At 42.7% G+C, this 16,822-nt stretch overlaps 1 protein-coding gene across 1 annotated transcript in view; it reads right to left on the reverse strand.

Moving 5' to 3' along the window:
- Window positions 1-16,822, reverse strand: part of LDLRAP1 (low density lipoprotein receptor adaptor protein 1) — an 89,446-nt gene that overhangs the window by 19,976 nt on the left and 52,648 nt on the right. The window contains exons 4-5 of the mRNA XM_087727237.1: window positions 9,071-9,185; window positions 1,927-1,999 (exon numbers count right to left, since the gene is read on the reverse strand). Coding sequence (XP_087583363.1) covers window positions 1,927-1,999; window positions 9,071-9,185 — 188 coding nt within the window. The remainder of the gene's footprint in view (window positions 1-1,926; window positions 2,000-9,070; window positions 9,186-16,822) is intronic.

Here is a 16,822-nt window from a genome sequence, read left to right on the forward strand (position 1 = left end):
AGGAGAGCAGTGGAAATCCGTGGGCTGATCCTTGGGACAGAAGAACCACCGCTGCTAGCAAAGACCCATCCTAGCTCTGAGGATAAAAGGCAGGGGGCGGAGATGAATAGACGTGGCAGACAACGGATGGTGTTGTTAGCCTGCGGTGAGAGAGAAACTTTTTCCCTGGGGCTGCTGGCACTCCTAATTAATGTATTTTTTGGAGTATGAGACGCACCAGAGTATAAGACGCACCAAGATTTTGAAGAAGAAAATTTAAAAAAACTTTTTGCAATCTGCACACCTCCCAAAAATGGCCCGTTTTTCACAAAAACAGGCCCATTTTTTGTCAAAAAAAGGGCATGCATAGCCTTTAGGAGGTGTTTAGAGTTCTCTTGGGGACTAGGTGAGGAAAAACGTGCAAAACAATGTCCATTTTTCATTCATTTTTGTCCTCCCCAGCCCCCAGGAGTACTCTGGAAGCCTCCTAAAGGCTATGCACAGCGATTTTTGCAAATGGGGTTTCAGGAGGCCAAAAATGCTGTATTCAGTGTATAAGACGCACCAAGATTTTCACCCTCTTTTTTGAGGGGAAAAGGTGCATTTTATACTCCAAAAAATATGGTAAATGAATCCTTGAGTTCGCTTCAGAGGTTTTGTTGTGTTTGGGTCAGAACACCTTCAAGTTGGCTTAGTCCCAAGTTGAGCAGGGCTTAGATGACAATAACAAAACTCTGACCTTGGCTTGGGAGCTAATCAATGAAGGAGCTTCTGCGCCAAGGGTGAGGGATGACCGATGCTGAGTCACCTACTTTATCCAGGTGACAGCAACAGCAACAATGAAAAGCAATCCTAAGCATTAAATACTAGCAACCTACTGAAAGGTGGAATGGGGTAAATTCCCAGGTTGGAGGAATTGCAGCACCCCAATCGCTCACCAATCTTCCACCAGAGTCCTGAGAAACAAGATTATAAGTCCTTGACTTACAACCATTTCTTTAGTGACCGAAGATACAACAGCACTTGAAGAAAGTATCTAATGATGGTGTTCACCCCTTGTGGAACTTTGCAGCATCCCCATAAATCATGTCATCAAATTCGGTCATGTGGCAACTGGCATATAAATTTATGACAGTTGCAACATCTTGGGGATCATTCATCCCTATTTGAAACCTTCCTGTCTGGCTTCTGAGAAGCAAATCAAATGGGGGAACCCGGATTCTACTTAATGACTGCATGATTCATTTAACAACTGCAGTGATTTGCTTAACCAATGCGAACAAGGTTGAAAAATGGGACAAAACTGCATTATTTAACAATCGAGATTTTGGGCTCAATTGCGGTCGTAAGTCAAGGACTACTTGTATTTAAGAGGGAGGGAACTGTCCGCATGCAATGCATTTCCCTGTGGCATCCTAAGGTAAAGGTCAAGGTCAAGGTTCCTCTTGCACATATGTGCTAGTCATTCCCAACTCTAGAAGGCGTTGCTCATCTCCGTTTCAAAGCCAAAGAGCCAGCGCTGTCTGAAGACGTCTCCGTGGTCATGTGGCCGGCATGACTATAAGCCAAAGGCGCACAGAACGCTGTTTCCTTCCCACCAAAGGTGGTTCCTATTTTTCCACTTGGATTTTTTATATGCTTTCGGACTGCTAGGTTGGCAGAAGCAGGGACAAATAACGGGAGTTCACTCCGTTACGCGGTGCTAGGGGTTCGAACCTCCACACTGCTGATTTTCTGATCGACAAGCTCAGCATCTTAGCCACTGAGCCACCGCATCCCTTTTACGGTGTCCTAAATACACTGACACAAAAAAAGGGCAATAAACTATGATCCACAAGAAACTTAAAACGTTAAGAACAACAATGAAAAAAGTGTAACCATGGCTGCTCTCAACCCTCTGATTGGACTATAAGGAAACCATCAGGAGTAGCTGAATTTCACACTCACCTTCCTTGGACGCCTGCCAAAATTCAAACGCTACCTTGAAAGCCTGAGCAACTGTGAGCGTGACGGCTTGGGCCTGGAGGGAGAGGAGGGGTGGGGGGAAACCACAGAGACAACAGCAATTATAATGGGGCACTAATAGGCAGCTCCATTTTGAGGTCTGAAGCCAGCAAAGGAGAGCTGTTAAACCAGGAACACCACATTCCTCCTTCGACAGCTCTGTCGCTCCCACATCAGTTAAGACTTAATTTAATAGTGAGGCTGGCAGTTTTGGCTTTGGAGGCAGCTGCAGAAAACCTTGGGTGAATTCACACAATTATTTGGAAGGCTTGTCTTCTTCTCTTTGAAGAGAAAAAGGGGAGTTTATAGAGAATTGCTTTGCCACAGAAAGTTGTTCATCTTTTTTTTAATCCCCTCTTTTAAACACAAACCAGCATGGTACAGTAGTTAAAATAGGTCTGTTACAAATTCAAAGGAAACAGCTTTGTTCTAATCCCATGAGCGCGAACCTGTGGCATGCTTTCCACAGGTGGAATCCTGCATTCAGTTTTGCTCGCCACGATGTAAAAAGGATGTGGAGACTCTAGAAAGAGTGCAGAGAAAAAGCAACAAAGATGATTAGGGGACTGGAGGCTAAAACATATGAAGAACGGTTGCAGGCACTGGGTATGTCTAGTTTAATAAAAAGAAGGACTAGGGGAGACATGATAGCAGTCTTCCGATATCTCAGGGGCTGCCACAAAGAAGAGGGAGTCAAGCTATTCTCCAAAGCACCAAGGCAGGACAAGAAGCAATGGGTGGAAACTAATCAAGAAGAGAAGCAACTTAGAACTGAGGAGAAATTTCCTGACAATTAGAACAATTAATCAGTGGAACAACTTGCCTCCAGAAGTTGTGAAGGCCCCAACACTGGAAGTCTTTAAGAAGATGTTGGATAGCCATTTGTCTGAAATGGTATAGGGTTTCCTGCCTAGGCAGGGGGTTGGACTAGAAGACCTCCAAGGTCCCTTCCAACTCTGCTATTGTATTGTATTGTATTATAGGTGGCTCGCAGAGCCCTCTCTGTGGGCCTGTGAGCCGTCGCCGCAGCTGAGCCCCATTGTGCCTCCCACCGGCCAGCTGCTTTTCGGGTCTCTGCCACACATGCACGGAGGAGCGGGGCGCATGCAGGAGATGCATGCACACACATGGGGTGCATGGATGATGGCAGGGTGCACCCTGCAGCCCATTTTGGGTTCCGGAAGGCTGCAGGGAGGCCTACTACCATTCACCTTCCACCTGAGACTTTACTCCCAAGTCTACCCTGATTTCTGAGTTGTTCTTTTCTTCTGGCAGCTCTGCGTATGCGCACACTGGGAACAGGTTCCAGCTGTTCCTCTGCCTCACTGCTGTCTAGCTTTGAAGGCATCTGATCACTGCAGAGCCCTCATCTGAGCCTTCCCCAGCCTCCAGGACTGGCCCATGCTCCTCCCCATCCTCCTCACTGTCCAACTCTGGTGCCAGCTCCTCTGGCCACTGGCAGGCCACAACACACTCTTCCAGAAGGCACTGAAAATCTGATTCTGCCAGCAAGCCTGGGGAGTGCAGAGTGGGATGGAGCCCATTAAATGGCTCATGTGATGTGTTGTTGTCAGGGTGGTGGTGGGTTATTTTATTTTATTATATGATTATTTCTTTTATTAGTTTTATATGTGTGGTTTTTATATTCCTGTAAGCCGCCTGGAGTCGCCATGTGCAAATAGGCGGCAATATAAATTCCTAAAATAAAATAAACCTAATCGGTGTTAGCCAAACTCAGGTGCCCACAGTTCAACCCTGAACTGCAAATATTCTCTTCTATCAGTGCAATTAGTGTTATCAGTTGATGTCTTTCCTGAAACAGGAGAAATAGGCAATACAGATTCCATGCACTCATCACTATTTTTATTTATTTTTTAAATTTATTTGCTCCTTGTTTTGTATCAGATGATCTCTGGGCAGCTTATAGCTCACCATGCAGTTAAGTCTACTAGAATATGCCCTACCTGCCCTCAAAAATTACTTGCTGTTGGTCCAAACTGACCAGCTTAATGACTGACATCAGTTTCCATTCATCATATTACGTTTAACTGGGGCTACTAAGCTTTGGCTACTAATAAAGATTCCATTTGCGACTCAAAGTAAACTTTGACATAAAGTCCTATCTGGCTGGGCATTGAGTTACTTGCAAGACCACTAAACAGATTTGACCTCTTCAGGGAGAATCTACTCACGGTGCCTTACTTCCCTGAGATAAAAAGATCTGAAGCCCCAAAGTACACCTAGTCCTCGACTTACAGCAGTTCATTTAGTGACATCTGAAGTTATGACGACACTGGAAAAAAGTGACTTGTGACTATTTGTCACACATTGCAGCAGTCATGTGATCAAAACTCAGAGGCTTGGCAACTGACTCGTACTTACGACAGTTGCAGTGTCCTGGGGGAGGTCAAGTGATCACATTTTGCGACTCAGCGGAGGAGCCAGATTCACTTTACAACTGTGTTATTAATTTAACAACTGCAGTGATTCACTCAAGATAGCTCTTCCAGAGGCTTTTAGGAAATAACAGCTCAGGACCTTTATTCAGTTGTTATTTATTCTAAGCTATTATTCATAGGCCCTTGTGGCATGCTGTATTGTGCTGTTCTTCCATACTGTGCAAAGTTTTATTGCATTTTAATAACTCCTTATAAGCCATCGTCAGTCTAGAAAATACTGAATACAAATTTCTGAATACAAATCAAACACGTACCACGTATTACAAAACATTAACAAGAAATGCCCAGGGTTCTACCACCTTGCTTATCCAGCATTTTGAACTAACACATAGTTTCTCATTCAAAGATTCTTCCCCAGCCAATCCCTTCCATCTGGCCCACAGGGTTAAAACGACTCTATTTTTTTCCTATGGAATGAGATAAAACCTGAAATACTTTGCAAATAAGAGATCGTTTTTGGAAATAAATATGGAGTTGTTGGGTTTTTTTGGAATATCACTTTTTTCTTCCTCTTCTCACCTCTATTAATACCTCAACTTAGAATTGAAGTGTGGAATATAACCGTCCGTGTGTGTGTGTGTGTGTGTGTGTGTGTGTGAGAGAGAGAGAGGTGGGTTGCAAATCTTTTTACTACCAGTTTGGGTGTGCTCCAGCGTGTGTGCAGAACGCTTCTGTCCCTGCACAGAAGTGTCCGGGCGGGTGGGAGTTTGGCTAACCAGTTTGGCTAATCCAGGCTGAACCGGCAGTAACCCTCCTCTGGAGTGTGTGTGCGTGTGTGTGTGTGTGTGTGTGTGAAAGAGAGAGAGAGAGAGAGAGAGAGAGAGAGAGAGAGAGAAATAAATTACTACTATGTGTTTAGATTTACAGGCTGAACCCTCCTAATAGTAAATGGAGATTGATTGATTGATTGATTGATTGATTGATTGATTGATTGATTGAACAAACACAGGCCTTGCTATTAAATTTATACAGCTGTCCATCTCGTATGACCTTTCTGTCTTAGCCACTGAGCTACCGTGTCCTCTCAATCATCAGTAACGATGGAACAATCCCTATGGAACAATCTCCCCGTGGAGATTCGTACCCTCACCACCCTCCAGACCTTCCGCACAGCCCTCAGAATCTGGCCCGTCAGGCCTGGGGCTAAGACTGTAACCCGCCCGAATGGTATGAATGTTGTGTTTTTTAATTATGTATTGTCTTATATGTTAAAAAGTTTGTCTCCCCCTCCCCCTTGGATTGTGAGCCGCCCTGAGTCCCCCCAGGGAAAAGAGCGGCATATAAATAAACTTCTATCTATCTATCTATCTATCTATCTATCTATCTATCTATCTATCTATCTATCTATAACTGAGTTTTAAAACGCTTGGGATAAACCTATGTCCGTCATTGACAAAAAAATAAAAAATAAAGGAATAATAATAATAATAAATAAATAAATGTAATAAATAAATTGAAAAGGAGACAAAAACAAATAAACTCAAAGGCAGACTTGATGGACCACTAGGTCTTTTTCTACCCTCGTTTTTCTATGTTTCTACAAGTGATGAAAACTGCCAATCAAATATAAATCCCATTCACGGGGCATCCAGTGCTTCGTCAAACTATCCAGAAAGTGGCACCCATTTTTAGCTACGCATCTAGTGAGCTTAGAAGGCCTGTTGAGATAAAGGTGGATCAAAGACTCTGGTTAATTGCCACAAGGCTGCATGCTGGCACAGGATTAATATTACAGTTTCTTCTCTCCCCATCTATTCCCAGTTAAAAAAACAGTGAGTTGCAGCAAAATTTAGCTCCAAAGCTGCAAACAGCTGATCAAGATTCAGCACAAAATTCAGCTTGAGATTCCACAATTCTGGAATAAACATTGAGGCCCGGGAATTAAGGAGATAATCAAAGAGGGGCAACGTTCATGCATTCTGCTAAACCCCAACATGCTGTGTTGGGTTTTAATCCATGTTGTTTTATTGAAATAGCCTACTCTACCTTGAAACCTGTGGTTTCTTTTTTTTTTAATTTTCTTTTTAATTTTAAATTTTTATTTACAAACATGTAAAATTCACACAGACAAAACTTAAGACATACACCACATTGACACAATACAATACGAACAGGAGCTTTCTGTTCTTTCTAATAGCAATTGGCAATCAATATTGCTCACCTTATATTGTTTCCCCTTCTATTGTATTACATTTGCATTTCACCATTCTTAACCTTCTTATCTTACTCCTCTGTCTGCTATATTGACTGATTATGTCTAGTAAGTTTAAACCACTTGGATACATATATGTGTGTTAATTCTCCTTAACTACTATTTTTGGGCTTTGTTGTCTTCCTTCATTGATCCTTGTTTCTTTCCTCCATCTACCTATACCATTTATCCCATATTTGGTAGTATTCTGATTCTTCTTTTCCCTGGATTTCTTTTGTTAATTTGTCCATTTCAGCACAGTCCATAACCTTTCTTGTTATTTCATCTTTGCTTGGAATTAATTTGTTTTTCCATTTCTGGGCAAAGGCAATCATTGCTGCCGTAATTATATGTAATATTAAATACTGAATTTCTTTTTTATATTTCACAGTCATTATTCCTAATAAAAAAAACTTCAAGTTTCCATTCTATTTTAACAACTGTTATTACCTCTAGCCACTTTTTGATCCTTTTCCAAAAAAAATTAGCCTCTTCTGTGGTTTCTTAACCTCCTGTGTAGGCAAACCCAGACACTGTTCTTCATTTCGGGTTTTAACATTTTTTTTAGCCAAACAGCATTGGAGGAACCCAATGAAAGCAGGATAGAATAGGATAGGATAGGATCGGAGTGGAGAGGAGAGGAGAGAAGAGTTGTAAGGGACCTTGGAGGTCTTCTAGTCCAACCCCCTGCTCAAGCAGAAAACCCTCTACGATTTCAGACAAATGATTATCCTATATCTTCTTTAAAACTTCCAGCGTTGGGGCATTCATAACTTCTGGAGGCAAGTTGTTCCACTGGTTAATTGATCTAACTGTCAGGAAATATCTCCCTAGTTCTAGGTTGCTTCTCTCCTTGATTAGTTTCCACCCATTGCTTCTTGTCCTGCCCTCAGGTGCTTTGGAGAATACTTTGACTCCCTCTTCTTTGTGGCAACCCCTGAGATCTTGGAACACTGCTATCATGTCACCTCTAGTCCTTCATCCATCCTTCCGAGGTGGGTGAAATGAGGACCCAGACTGTGGGGGCAATATGCTGACTCTGTAAACTGCTTAGAGAGGGCTGAAAGCCCTATGAAGCGGTATATAAGTCTAACTGCTATTGCTATTGCTATTCTTTTCGTTACACTAGACATACCCAATTCCAGCAACTGTTCTTTATATGCTTCAGCCTCCAGTCCCCTAATCATCTTCGTTGCTCTTCTCTGCACTCTTTCTAAGGTCTCCACATCTTTTTTACTTTTTTACCAAAACTGGATGCAATATTCTAAGTGTGGCCTTATATACAGCAAAAGCAATACTGTATAGCATTACACAATTGTGGACTTGGATAACATGTACCAGGCAGAACTCAGAAAAAATATGGCTTATCAAGATGCCTGAACAAGAACTATAATTCACTCTAAGACAGTAGCGCTCTCTAAGAAAGTTATGACAAATAAATAGATAGGTAGAGAATTTTGCACACATATTTTGTTTTCTTATAGATTAATGGATGCTGTAAACCAGCCCCCCCCCCCAAATCCAATTGTATGATACTGATGAGAAACCTCCCACCCGTTAGCTGGCTGACATGCTGGACACACCCGAGAGATGGGGCTGTTTAGAACAACAGATAAAATTTGTACCTGTGCCAGTGTGACATGAAAGGGGGGATAAAAGAGATTTTGTCAGAGCCACTTAAATCTTTGGTAGAGGAGCAAAGTACTTTTTTTTTATCAGGGGGGAAAAAAGAAAAAAGACAACAACTCCTTAAATATGGTAATTAAGTTTGAAACTCTTCACAGCTGTTTACAATTTCAGCTGTCACATTCAAATCAAGTTTAATAGACCCAGATAATGTTGTGAATTGCCCAGGCGCTAAAAATACAGAGTAATTATATGCCGGAGATGTGAAAAATAGACATACAGAGTCCAAGCTCTGAAGTTGTGCACCCTGTCTTCATATTTCTGTTAATGTCATATTAGCAGGCATTTTTTTGTCTAGGGGGAAGAAAAGGAGGAGAGGGGAAACACCTTTGGCAGGGAAAGGTTTCAAGGACATTTGAAACTCTGCACTGAAATTAGAAACAGCTATGAGGGAGAGTTTTGTCCTTTTGTGAGTGTGATGTGGGGGTTGATCTCACAAAGCAAATCAATAAAACCTAGCCCTCTCCAAAGGAAAGCCCTTCTACAGATAGTCCTCAACTTATTAACTATTAGGGAGTTCTGAAAGTTGGCCATGGGACAGACCCCGTTTTATGACCTTTTTTGAGGTGGTTGTGAAGCGAACACGATGCGCATACAATGGCTGCTGTGGTTGTTAAACAAATGCCTCGGTCGTTAAGCGAACCAATGAGTCGCTATGGGGGTGGTTTTACCAAAACCTGGAAATGCCCTATGGGAAGCCATAGGAATTGAATCAATGAACCCACCCGTAACTTTTCCACTTAATACTGACCATTTTCTTCTTGGAACAGAGGAAAGCATGGCACTCCAAGTTCTCGTTGTGCTGACTCTGAGCAATGTAGGCAAACACTTTGTCATGCACTTTGTCTGCTGTACAGTAGGATATCCTGTGAACATTGAGAAAAGGAAGGAAGGAAGGAAGGAAAGGAGAGAGGGAGGCAGGGAGGGAAGGGAAGAGAGGGAGGGAAGGAGAAGAAATGAGAGGAAGGGAGGGAGAAGGGAGGGAGGGAAGGAAGGAAAGGAAGGAGAGAGGGAGGGGGAGGGAAGGGACGGAGAGGGGGAAGGGGAAGAGGAGAGGGAGGAAAAGGAGGAGAAGAAAAGGGGAAGGAGAAATAGGAGGAGAAGGAGAAGCAAAGGGAGAAGGAAAAATAAAAGAAGAAGGAAGAGGAGGAGGACAAGGAGAAGGAGGAAGAAGGACAAGAAACAAAAGTAAATAAAAAGAGAAAGATGTTAAGAACTCAGCAAGGAGAGGAAAACAACCAACATCCTTTCAACTAAACACCCACCCACATGAAGTCCTTCATCATTTCCAAATTCTGACATGAAAGCTTCACAGGCAAATCAGCAATAATGGTGCCTCATCCTTGCGCTAGAAGAGTATTTAAAATCACAACTCCATTCCTTTTGTCAGCTGCTGCGATGGTCTGTTCAGATTAAACATTTCTGTCTTAAAATCATCTCTGCTCTTCTCGTTAGGAGAATGACATCAGGCAGCCACAAACACTCTTGATCACAGCAACGTGTTGGACGTGAAGCTGCCTTGAAATGATTTGGAAACACAGCTGTTCAAGTGTGGGAGCTGAGCAGCCAAAACATATAATACTTACAGCACCATTGCAATTGGCTGCCTATTGATTTTCCCATTTTCCTGTTAAAGTGTCATTTAAAATTCTAAACATGACCCTTTCTAGCCAGGTCTGGGCTGATGATCTAAATAACCGTCTGCATTCACATGCATTTACCCAGAGCTGGAGATTGGCACATGGGCATCTTCTGAATGCCAGCCTATTGCCCAAATAGAGAAAGCCTGCCCATTGCCTCCAAAATCAGCCAACTCCATAATTCCAATTGAAATTATGCTTTGTTAAAGTATTACCACCATTGTATCATTTTTGTCTTTGTTAAATTCTTCAGTAGTTACAATAAAATGCAAAATGCAAGACTGCACAGACACAAACCACAAAATAAAGTTAATAAAAGAGCGACCACAAGTGATGATACAATCCATCATCATAAGACAGCATCAAACATATTCTCAGGTTCAAAGAACAGAGAAAGACACGTAGCGATTCTTCCAAGCTGATTTCATTATTGTTGCCAAACCTATAGACAGAATCTTGCCAGATTAAGCATTCTACTATATTTACCGTATTTTTGGAGTATAAGACGCACCAAGATTTTGAAGAGGTAAATTTTTAATATAAGTTTTTGCACTCTACAGTCCTCTCAAATCCTCTGCACACCTCTTGTTTTTTGTGAAAAGTGGGGCATGCAGAGAGTTTGAGAGGCCTGCATAGTGCTCCTGGGGGGTGGGGGGCAAAAACGAACAAAAAAACAGCCCATTTTTCACAAAAACAGCACATTTTTCTCAAAAAAAAAGGGCATGCATAGGCTTTAGGAGGTTTGTAGAGTGCTCCTAGGGGCTGGGAACAAAAATGAGAAAAACCAATTTTTCACTCATTTTTGCCCTTCCCAGCCCCCAGGAGCACTTTGCAGGCCTCCCAAACCTTTTGAACATCCATTTTTGTGAAGGGGGCGGGGTTTCAGGAGGCCAAAACTGCTGTATTCAGTGTATAAGACCCACCCAGATTTTCAGCCTCTTTTTTAGGGGGAAAGATGCATTTTATACTCCCAAAAATATGGTACCTCAAACACATACTCTGTGAACTATTAGGGAGGGACTGTCTTCACTCTCTTTCTCTCACACAAAATATCTGGACTGAGCTGCCTCTTACTGCTCTGGAATGCAGCCCCTCCCTCCTGGGGATTTATTGCTTTACTATATTCCAGTTACAGCGCCAGACTTCTACCTTAGCCTCCTCACGGAGGGATGGTTGTTACAGTGCTAACAGAACCTCACTTGTAGCCCCAAAGTGAGGGCCATTACTGAGCAACAGTGACAGAGAGCCAGTTTGGGACAGTGATTAAGGTGCTGGCTTAGAAACCAGGAGACAGTGAGTTCTAGTTCCACCTTCGGCTGGGTGATTTTTGGTCCTATCACCAGGACACTGTGAGTTCTAGTCTGACATTAGGCACGAAAGTCCGTTGGGGTGGCTTTGGGACAGTCATCAGGAGACTGTGAGTTGTAGTCCTGCTTTAGGCATGAAAGCTGGCCGGGGACTTTGGAACAGTCCCCCCCCCCTCTCTCTCTCTCAGCCCAAATCACCTCACAAGGTTGTTGTTGTGGGGAAAAGAGGAGGAGTATTAGTTATGTCAACCACTTGCACTTATTTATAAAGAAATAAAGGTGGGATAAAAATCCAGTCAATTAATCAATAAACAAATACTAACTATGGACCCCAAGAGTTCCCACATGGCATACTGTACATACATACTGTACATATACTGTGTATGTGTGTGTGTGTGTGTGTGCATTTGTCTGTCTGCCTATCATCTAGCTATACATACATACATACATACATACATACATACATACATACATACATACATACATACCAGTGGTGGGTTACGACCGGTACGTCCCAGTATGGGCGTACCAGTGCCTGCTGAGAGCACCGGTTACCATTAGAGTACGGTGCCCCGGAGGGCCCGTCCGCCTGTGCTCCTTACCAATATTTGAGCTCTTCGGCATTTCTGTGGACATGCACAGAGTGTACGGCCCCTGAGCGATGCTCCACCGAGCAGCTTGGGCATCGCGGAGGCATTGTGGGGTGTCGCATGCGGTAAGGACACATGCACGCACCATACTGGTTTCAATGGGATCTGGAACCCACCACTGATACATACATACATTCCCTGTTTCCCTGAAAATAAGACCTCTTTGGATAATTAGACCAATCAGACTTTTGAGCGCATGTGCTAAAATAAGCCCTCCCCGAAAATATTGCAACACAGCAGCAATCATGAGGTGGCCACTCTTGCCTCCTCCTGCACCTCAAAAATAATAAGACTTCCCTGAAAATAAGATTAAATGTTTATTTCGGGAGTCCAAAGAAAATAAGACCCTGTCTTATTTTCGATGAAACAAAGTATGTACACACACACACACACAAAATACATACATACATACATACATACATACATACATACATACATACATACATACATACATACATACATACAGTATATGGGGCTCACTAAGCATTCTTAAATGGGCCAAACACATTGAATGGGTCAATTCTACTTTTTAATCTCTCTACAACGTTTAGATGTTTAACTCTCACCCAGTGACAAAAGAAAATGGAAAAATTAGGCAAAACAAATTGAGACAATGAGACCCTTTCAATGGTTTTTAAGATGTCAGACCTGGGTAAAGAAATTATCAAGGCTGTGAAACTCACAACTACCATTTTCAATTTGGTTTCTAACGTTGTCTTTCACTGGCCATTTCTTCATGTTAATATTTAAAACCATAAGGACTAGAAGCTTAAGCGAGAGCTGGGTAGTTGTTGACTTCAATATTTAATATGAGGCTTCACTGTAAAAGTTGGCTTTGCCGATGAGAAAAATGAAAGCTCAGCTACAGATTCATAAAGTTTATTAGATCAAAGGGGACGGAGTGATAGAATTTTCTAGTGGGAGATCTTATAACATTGGGGGAATAAGGGAAAACAAACTGCTATTCATCTTCCTCCAACTGCTGCTTTCTAAGGAGCGTTGTTTTTCATTCTTAAAACGAGAGGCCGAATAAAAGAGAAACTGCCATTGTTTTAAGCTCCAGCAACGCTGGCAAATCTTGCTCTTTTACAAAAGGTTTTTTCCCCACTGCAGAGGTGTGTGATCCTCCCACAATGTCTTGCAGGGAGGATTCTTTTAATCATGCCAAATTCTAAATGTTTATGTGCCAGATGGGGAAAATGATTAAACAGACAGGGAGGGGATCATCTATACTGGTCAATGTTGTTTTCATGAAATGTCAGTGTTACTTATTTCTACAATTTTTCAGATGTGCCTGCTTAAGACTCCAGGTTGTTTGACAAAAAGGAAAGAACCACATATAGTAATGAAATAAAAAGATTAGAAAACGAATGATGAAAGATGAGTGACAAACCAGAAATAAATACAGGTATTATGTAGAAGAATACATATTGCAAGCAGTACCAGAATGTACAAAAGTGTAAATCAAAATATACAGAATGATAAATGTATAGAGAACTATGTTAGAACTATGGAAACAATAGATATAAGTATGTCGTATAATATCAAGTGTGGGGGTGTGGGGTGGGTGTGCGTGCACGCATGCATGTGCGCACACATGCACACGGGCGTGTGCACACACCAGGTGTAGTTATAAAAGAAACAGAAACAGATATTATGATCTCCGGAACTTTAAAACACACACACACACATTTTAAAGTTCCGGAGATCATAATATCTGTTTCTGTTTCTTTTATAACTACACCTGGAACTCGCATTTTTAGGACAATTCACAATACATACATACATACATACATACATACATACATACATACATACATACATACATACATATGTATGTACGTACATACGTACATACATACGTACATACATATATACATACATACATACGTACATACATTTCTATGTTGAATATTGCATAAGAGAAATATGGACGTAATTAGGATATATAACATCATATATTAAAAGTGCTGATACAAGCAATTTATCACTGTTGCAAAGTTGAAATTATGATATAAAATGAAGAAAAACGTACAATAAAAATATTTTTCTTAAAAGTAATGAAACAGTAACTTTAAAGTCAGTTAAGGAAAAGCCAACTATGTCTGAACTAAATAACTATTTCCTTCCTGGGTTGGCTGTTTCCAACTAAGTTGCATCTCCTGTTCTAAAGGCCCCATTTCTGAAGGAAAAATCTGGGTTTGACTGCTTTCTAAAAAGACATGGGAGGAGAAACGTCTGTGGAGATTCTCAATCAATCAAGTCATGGTTGTCCCAAAGGTGCTTTTCCAAAAGATAACTGGACTTTCTTGTTTTTTTCCCCCTTGAAAATGTTTTGCTTCTCATGCAAGAAGCTTCTTCAGTTCTTCAGAGGTCCTGAAGAACCGAAGAAGCTTCTTGCATGAGAAGTGAAATGTTTGCAAAAATAACCCCAAGAAAGTCCAGTTGCCTGTTGGGAAAGCACCTGTAGGACACGAGAAGAAAAATTCTCCAAAGCACCCGAGGGGCGGGGCACAAGAAGCAATGGATGGAAACTAATCAAGGAGAGAAACAACCTAGAACTAAAAAGACAGTTAGAGCAATTAATCAGTGGAACCACTTGTCTCCAGAAGTTGTGAATGCTCCAAACACTGGAAGTTTTTAAGAAGAGATTGGACAATCATTTGTCTGAAGTGGTTTCCTGCCTGAGTTGGTGGTTGGACTAGAAGACCTCCAAGGTGCCTCCCAACTCTGTTATTCTGTTCTATTTTCATTTTCTGCATGGCCTATTCCAGTGTTGGTGAACCTTTTTCGGCACCGAGTGCTGAAACCAGGGGTGGGTTTCTCGCCCCGTTCCAACCGGTTTGGTTGGAACAGGGCCGGTGGTGTCCTCGTGCACGCGTGCAGTGCACGCTTGCGTACTAGCGCCTGTGCGATGCTCCAGCTGCTCCTGGAGGATCGTGCAGGCGCTGTATGCGTTCTGCGCATGCGTGGAAGCGCAGAACTCATCAAAACCGGGTAAGAAACGCGGGCGGGCGGGTGGATCCTTCGGCGTTCCCGGAAGTTACTTACTTCCGGGTTCGCCGACCAACCGGTTCGCGGGGACCGCCGCCAACCGCCTGAAACCCACCCCTGGCTGAAACGGAAGTGCATATGCGCTTCTGAAGGAAAGTGGAAGAGCAGCCGCCTACTCACCATTCGCTCCTCTTTTGTTTCCTATGGGAGGAGCCAATCACCTCCAAGGTGTGGCTTTACTCCCAAGTCGACTCTGCTTTCTTAATTGTTCTTGTCTTCTGGCAGCTCTGCGCATGGGCACACTGGGAACAGGCTCCAGCTGTTCCTCTGCCTCACTGCTGTCTAGCTCCCTCTCTGCCTCCGATGCAGAGCCCTCGTCTGAGCTTTCCTCAGCCCCCAGGATTGGCCCATGTTCCTCCCCAACCTCCTCACTGTCTGACTCTGCCGACAGCTCTGCTGGCTGCTAGCGGGCCACAAACAGAGTAACACAGCTGAGCCGCACAGCAATCAGCTCTGCTGCATAAATCAGCTGGGAAGATAAAGGTAGGAAAATAGCGCAGGCACACGGATGGGCCCATCTGATCGTTGGGGTGAACCGGTTGGCTCCCAGCTGATCATCGGAGCTACCTGAACCAGTCCAAAGTGGTAGAATCCAACCCCTGCCCCGGGTGCTTAGGAAAGCAGTCTGGATTTAAGAGATGGCCCACCCATGCTCAGACCAGACCGAAGCCTAGAATTAGGCTCTACCTAAAGGACATGACTAAGCAGCATTCAGCACTCATTTCTCTGGAACAGCCACAACAAACTTTAATGTAGTTGGTGTATCTTCTGAATTGCCTTTTTTATCGGACAAAGCAGACTTAGCGATCCGATAACCTTTCACAGAAGAAGGGAAGGGGAAGCAACAGTTCGCCACGATGTGGGAGGGAGAGATTTATCGCCTGCCAATGTTTAGATGACATTGCTTCAGAATGCATTTAGTTTCTAAGGCAACTTGGAAGGCGGGCCCCATCCAACAGGAGAATCTGGGCTCTTGCTCACTTGGCGATCACTCATTTTGAAGCTCCTGTCTCTGCAGCTCTGCAAATCCCTTGATGCATATGGTTAAGAGGAACTGATGGAAGAGCAATAAAAAACATCCTCCACAAAGGAATGTCAAACACCAAGAGAAGAAATGCAAGCAACTTCAAAGCAGGGCAAAGATAACGTATAGTCCCATGATGGCAAATGCCCCAACATTGGACATTTTTAAGAAGATGTTGGATAACCATTTCTCTGAAGTGGTGTAGGGTTTCCTGCCTGAGCAGGGGGGGGGTTGGACTAGAAGACCTCCATTCTATTCTAATAGATCACCCCTCCCTTCCTCTTCAACGGATGCTCTAACAAGAGAAAAGCAACCTGACCTCATCCATCTACTCTACCAAATAATCAGCAGCAGCTTCGGTTGCAATGCCGCCAATTCTTTATCATCTTCCAAAAGGAATTTCCGTGGGAGATTGCAGCTTGAAAATGTACAAGTCGAACTTATCAGGATCTATAGCTCCTCATTCAGGGACAAACAAGGACACTGGCCTCCTGCAGATATACAACAGCCCAGTCTGTGGTCAAAGGTCCTGCAAGCATCCTGCATTCTTTTCAAACTTCGGAATTTTACAGCCAAAGGTTAATGGGTTCTATATTTGTAATTGTAATGAAGAAAGTTGGAAGTTCCTCTTTTGTTTATTTTCTCCCTTGTTTTATTTTTACACCCCTCCATCCCTGACTTTTTACTCTCTAAATACTTCTTGTTTTGCATATTTTGCATTTCGTTAACATTTAATAAAGTCTGAAAACAGAAAACAAACAAACCCATTTCTCATTTCTTAGGGCAGTCGGCTCAAACATCTTAGCTTTTTTCTCCAAAGCCAATTTA

The sequence above is a fragment of the Thamnophis sirtalis genome, unplaced genomic scaffold (assembly GCF_051295495.1).
Source record: "Thamnophis sirtalis isolate CommonGarterSnake01/CBP01778 unplaced genomic scaffold, rThaSir2_p1.2 scaffold_13, whole genome shotgun sequence".
NCBI lineage: Eukaryota > Metazoa > Chordata > Lepidosauria > Squamata > Natricidae > Thamnophis > Thamnophis sirtalis.